This window comes from Dryobates pubescens, chromosome 12 (genome assembly GCF_014839835.1).
Source record: "Dryobates pubescens isolate bDryPub1 chromosome 12, bDryPub1.pri, whole genome shotgun sequence".
In the NCBI taxonomy this organism is placed as follows: domain Eukaryota; kingdom Metazoa; phylum Chordata; class Aves; order Piciformes; family Picidae; genus Dryobates; species Dryobates pubescens.
Genome location: NC_071623.1, coordinates 22,496,894 through 22,502,893, shown reverse-complemented (window position 1 = coordinate 22,502,893; position 6,000 = coordinate 22,496,894). Strand labels below are relative to the sequence as shown.

The following is a 6,000-nucleotide window of genomic DNA, read 5'->3' as shown; positions in this document are numbered from 1 at the left end:
AAAGTCTCTATATCCAGTGTGAAAGCAACGTGGTGGTATAAATATATGCATACACTGCATTACACATAATATATCATAACACATTCCAGTTAGCCGTGGAACAATTAACAGGAGTAGATGTCTTACTTATCATGGGTACAAAGTATTTTTGTAAACAAGATTTTGAGAAACTTGAAAGGAAAAAAAAATCTGATTTCTGAAAAGATGACAGTCTTGGGATTCCATTTTTGTTTTTTTCTCAAAGTTTTTTTTTTTCTTTTTTCTTTTTTTTTTTTTTTTTTAAGGATGTGGTATATAAGAATGCACTTTGTATTAAAACAAAGATCAATACTTTACAGTTTAAGAAACTTTACATATGTACATAAATTACACATCAGGAATGGTTTTAAAGCTCAAAATGAGTCGTCAGAAAAATCTATTTTCCTTCTATTAAAATCTTGATCTCTTTGATGTTGTGATCGTTCGCCACTGTCACGGCGTGATCTAGCGCTCGGACACTTGCCAGCAGCTTTATGATCTGCTTTATGTGCTCCCTGAAAATGAGGAAGGTAAAGTCAAGACAGCAAAGGAACAATCATGTACAAGAATTAATATTTCAACAGAAGACTACCTTATGAATCCATATAGCAAATGAGTTTCCAATGACTTCACCTAATTTCCTTCCCTACTTCCTTAGTGTGATAAAGTTTTGTATTGAAATCGAAACATTTATTTTGGGAGTAAGAATTAATCACACAGTATGGTTTAACACTAGGTGCAGTATGAGCTCAAGAAAAAGTCTTAGATTACTAATAGTACTGTGCAATGAGTCACAGTTCTCTTGGCAACAATAAAAAAAAATAATCAAGGAAAGCAGCAAGTATGCTTTAATGTATACCTTAAACATGATGAAGCTTGGACCAATAAACTGCATTACAATTCAGGTCACTCTAGGAAGCTTAGAGAGTGAACAAACTGCTAGGGGGACTGTACTTCTTCAGGTGCCAACAATAATTTTGGTACCCTGATAGGAGGATGGATGTGAAATTTAGACCAGTATCATAAAAAAAAACATATTAGAAGTTCAAAATTCATCTTATAAATGAGCCCAGCTCATCTGTGCAAAAGCATCCAACATTTGGAAAATGAGCACCAACAGGCACAGGTAAAGATACACTTCCCTCTCAGGAGAAATTACTGCACTTTAATTTCAAAGAACTGTAATAGGTTTTTATATGAAAAGATGTAACATTCTTCAGTTATAAAAAAAGTAGTATTTCTGCTGCAGATGTATCTGCTTACAGGAGGCAATGACAACAGATGTGTTAAATCTAGGGAAAAGCAGGAGGGCTGAAGATAGAAATTATATTACAACTCAGTATGAAAACAAGGATTAACTGGATGTTTCTCTGTATTTTCTCAATACACAGTTTTACCATGTTATCATTTCAGCTGGTAAAGAAAGTTCTTTCAGTTTAGAAACAGGCTACCAAAAGAAAGTTTAATCTTTGCTGGATTCTCTCTCCATGCCTTTATTTCAATGTCGGCATCATGCTAGGCTAGGCATTTTGGTTTCAGAAAAGGAGGAGTAACAAGTCTATTTAAATCTGAATCATGAGGAAATTTAAATTGGTATGTGAGCCTACTATTCTGCTTTGGACACAGAGTTCTACAGCAAAACCTAAGAGCAGATAAAAAGTTGTTTGAACACAACCCAGCGTGGCACAAAGATCAGTGTTCACTGAAAAGGAGATGATTCATATGGCACAGCCAAAGGTGACCCTAAAGACAGAAAAATGTCCAATAACCAACATGGTAACTGGAAAAAATATTGTACCAGAAAAAAAATCCCTTATCTCTTAACCAAGCCTCTTCTGCTACAATTTAAAGGAAACATCTATCCCTATGTTTTGGTGCTATGCCTAAGATCAAAATGGAAGAAGGATCTAACCCACCATAGAGCCTCAGTAATTGAAGAGTAACTCAACAATGGCTCAAGCAAGTTCAGCTATCAAGAATGACAAATGCAGGCAGCAAGTGGGTTCATCTTTCCAAGTTTCAGGTTCAGAACTATTGACCTTTAAACCTCTCCTTCTTGTGCAACAGCACAGAAAAAAATCACAGAATATATTTGGTTGGAAAAGACTTTCAAGCTCATCTAAATCTTCCAATCTTGTTAATATTCCTGTTTATCAGTGCAACAGTTTTGTGTTCTTTGTTGCTTATAATGATATACCCATAGCATATCACATGACTTGGCCAGCCGCAATGTTTTTGCATCCAATCCAAACTTCTAATTTTGTTGGTTATCAGATACAAATAAAATGACTCTTCAATATAGGGAATAACATGTTCACCTAGTTGTGTGTGCAAATAAAGTCAGAACTTTGGTACTATACCCAAATGCACAGTTTGCAATTTAAAAGCCATGATGCAGGAATTGGCAACAGACTCACAAGGGGGAAAGTCCAAAATCAGTAGCTATAAAATTTGCCAGAATTAGTGACAGTAAGCAGCAGTGCAAAAGATACTATGAATGTTTAAAGATTTCCAGCAGGTGGTGTTTTCAGACACCATAAAAATCTCCCTATCTACCATACTATTTCTTAAGTTTGAATGCAGCCATACAAAGACTGTTGATGCATAACAACAGGAGTAACTAAGTAATATAAATCATAAGAACTGCAACTGAAATTACCTTGCATTTCTTTTCTCCACATCAGAGCAGCCAATGCTGTTTCTATAAATTGTATCAGCCAGATGAACAAGGTATCTACAGAAGTTTTCTAGCTGAGGAATAGTCTTATCTCCTTTTAGATTAGCAAACCACTGTTTAGGAAAGCAAGCAATTACCTAGAGATAACAGGAAAAAGAAAATGAAAACACAATGTAACCAGATTATAGAAGTTACCTAACATGACTTGAGTAGTCTGTTTAGAAGACTGCAGCAGCAAAGCCCAACTGAGTGACACAGTGAGAAACCCACCAAACCAACTCTCACAAATATTCAAAATTCAAACAGTAACTCTGAAATCTACATTCTTTCTTTACTTTGTGTGTTTTTTAAAAATACATCTATTTTTCACAGGCATCACAACTTTGAGATATCAAAGCCAAGATTTTATAGGTAGCCTCAAGTTTTAGCTACTTTTTTTTTCCTTCAGATGAATTACAAATTAAACACTGAGATTTTACTTACACTTTGAGCTTTCTTAATGCTGTCCTCTCCATACTCAGAGTTTTGAAAAGCCATAAGAATGTATCTGTTTAACAGACCATCTATTGACAGTTCCTGGAGAGTTTTGTTTGAAAGGATTCCATACCACTGGAGAAAATTTCCTAATAACTGAAAATACAACACATGGGGGGGGGGGGGAAAGTGTTAAAAAATGTACCGAGACCAGGAAGCTGATCAAACACTCTAGAGCCTCTTCAAATGCAAGAGCATGACCAAAGTAAGCAGTGTACATGTGCCTTCTGTTAGCTTCAAAACTATTCAGCATCCATAAAGTATCAATCCAGAGTGCTACGAATTATTGTACAACAACCACCACAACTTTGCTCATATTTTGCACAAGAAATCAGAACTAAAAAAGAACTGAAGTGTTAAGCCACCTTGTTCTCAGAACTTAATGTCAATGCCAAGCCACATGAGGCCTAGCATATGCCATACAGGGGCAAATTCACAATCCCAGACAATGAAATCTCCAGCTACTCTGTCACCATACCCTTATTTCCAAGGCATGGCGAGACAAGAGACGCAGAAAGCATCACATGGAAGTGCTGACTAAGCCAACCGTCTAGCTGCAACTCTCCATGGGGGTATGGCTTGTGGAGAATTGCTGCCAGCCTCACACAAGTGAAGACACGCAGTGGTTCACTGTTGAGGCAGATCAGGAGGAAATGGTACAAGTGCTTGCCTCCTAGCTTCTATTTCTGTTCGTCTGTGATGCTATAACTGACTTGCTAGCGCAAGAGAGATGCATTTTTAATGCTTGCCTAAAATAAAGCAGTGCTAACAGTGTGCATACTTCTAAAGTTCCCAGGCTCTGAGAGATACTGCCAGAAGCACACAAGTTCACTCTTAAGAGAGACACAAGCCCTAAATAACTGAACTGTTTCACTTTTAAGAACAGCATTTTAATAAATGAGCTTTGCGCATTTTTTCCTCTAGACAGCATTTAAGAAGTTGACTTTTATTTCACTCACAGTGAAAGATACCAGTGCCAAACACTTTAACTAAATGAAGTGACTGCAAATCCATTTAGAATACAGTCTCCCTCACTGCTGCAATTTAAATAGAAAATTCCAGATAAGACTTCTGTTTGAAGGATCACGGAAATCAGCAGTTCAATCAGCACGGGTCTCATACTCTCCTGTGTAGTTGTGAGTTTATTTTCTTCACAGCCTTTTATGGGAAATAAACTACAACAGTCATAGCTGTTGTGTGTTTTCCACACACAGAGACTTTCACACTCTTCATTTCAATTAAACTAAGATTACAACTGCCCTTATACTCCAAACACAGCAGTGAGATGTTCAAAAGGGACCAAGTCATTTTCATGAGGATTCTAACGCTATCTACCAAAAAAACCCCAACCAAGCCCAAACCAAACCAACCAAGTTCTCTCATTCCCACGTGAATTAAATAAAAGCAGCATATTTTATTCTGACAAGCACAATGACATTTAAAACACCCTGACTCGAGTATGCTATGTAAACCCACAAAAGTTAAAATGATGGTGCTTTCACATGGCAATCTTTTTGAAGAGTGAACGGTGAACTATCAAACACTAAGAATCCTTAGAATTCCTTTAAATGAATTCAAAGCAATTTCCACCTACCATTTTCCACACATGTGATGAGGATTTTATTCCTACACTGTCTAGACCAAAAGGTTTACCAGATGTATTTACTGACTTACCTTAACAGAGGACCAAAACTGACGTTGGAAAAACAAATATGGACCAGAGTTCTTGTTTTCTAAGATGCTGGAAAGTAAGAGATTTCTTTAATGAGCAACCAAGACCACCTCTGTCTGGAGTTTGCTGGCTTCCTCCTTCCCACACACACTTCATTTCTATAAATACTCCCTTCCATCCTGCTTGTCTTTGCTAAATCCTCACAGCATAACAATGAAAGATCTCCTGCATCCAGCCAGTGAACCATATTGGGAAGAAAACCCCTGTTAACTATGGACAGAAGACATTGTCCATAGTTAATAAAGGTCTAACACCATAGTTGAAAGCAAACTTACTTTTTTGGATATAAGGGCATGAATACATCATCATCTAGTGTTCTCCTCATTCTTAGCAACAATGCCTTTAAAAGCATCTGAAACAGACAAATTTTTTTTTTAAGTGTCCAAAGCACTGCTTAGTAGTTAACCACTCAAGAGGCTGATTCTCAAAGCAGCAAAGAACATTTGTGACCCTAATAGTAAAAGACATACATACTGAAGCACACATATATATATAAAGCTTTAGAGATGTCTATAATCATTAACAAAGAAGAAATTTGACAGTTTCCATTGCCTTCAAGTTTTACTGAATTGTTTTAAGGTTAAGCTTTGCTACACAAGTAGCTTCTGTGAAGTAAGAATATATAGAATAGAATTAACCAGGTTGGAAGAGACCTTTGAGATCGAGTCCAACACTATCTAATCAACTAAACCATGGCACCAAGCACGCCATCCAGCCTCCTTTTGTCCTTTTTAACCTCTTGCTAACTTTCCCACAGACCTGCACTTTAGCCTATCACCTGTTATTCTAAGGGCACTGCATACACTGCAGTAGCTACAGCACCTGATCTCATGACATTTGCTCTTGTATTCATAAGCCACTAAGGAAAGCAATCACATTTCAAGGCAACGCATTTGAAAATGTTACAAAGATCTAAAACAAAGAAAAACTTGACTATTGGTAGCTAACCCCTAAACCAAAACTACAGACCAACAAGTCTTAGTACATTTCAGATCTCTTTTTATCTCTAGCATCCACTTCAGGGAGTCTTCATCAAGTT

At 36.9% G+C, this 6,000-nt stretch overlaps 1 protein-coding gene across 1 annotated transcript in view; it reads right to left on the bottom strand.

Moving 5' to 3' along the window:
* Window positions 1–244: 244 nt before the first annotated feature.
* PAXBP1 (PAX3 and PAX7 binding protein 1) overlaps window positions 245–6,000 on the bottom strand; it is a 28,382-nt gene continuing 22,626 nt past the window's right edge. Inside the window, exons 14-18 of the mRNA XM_009907380.2 lie at window positions 5,237–5,313; window positions 4,904–4,970; window positions 3,179–3,325; window positions 2,678–2,832; window positions 245–533 (exon numbers count right to left, since the gene is read on the bottom strand). Of these exons, the coding sequence (XP_009905682.2) occupies window positions 416–533; window positions 2,678–2,832; window positions 3,179–3,325; window positions 4,904–4,970; window positions 5,237–5,313 (564 nt within the window). The 3' untranslated portion in view covers window positions 245–415. The remainder of the gene's footprint in view (window positions 534–2,677; window positions 2,833–3,178; window positions 3,326–4,903; window positions 4,971–5,236; window positions 5,314–6,000) is intronic.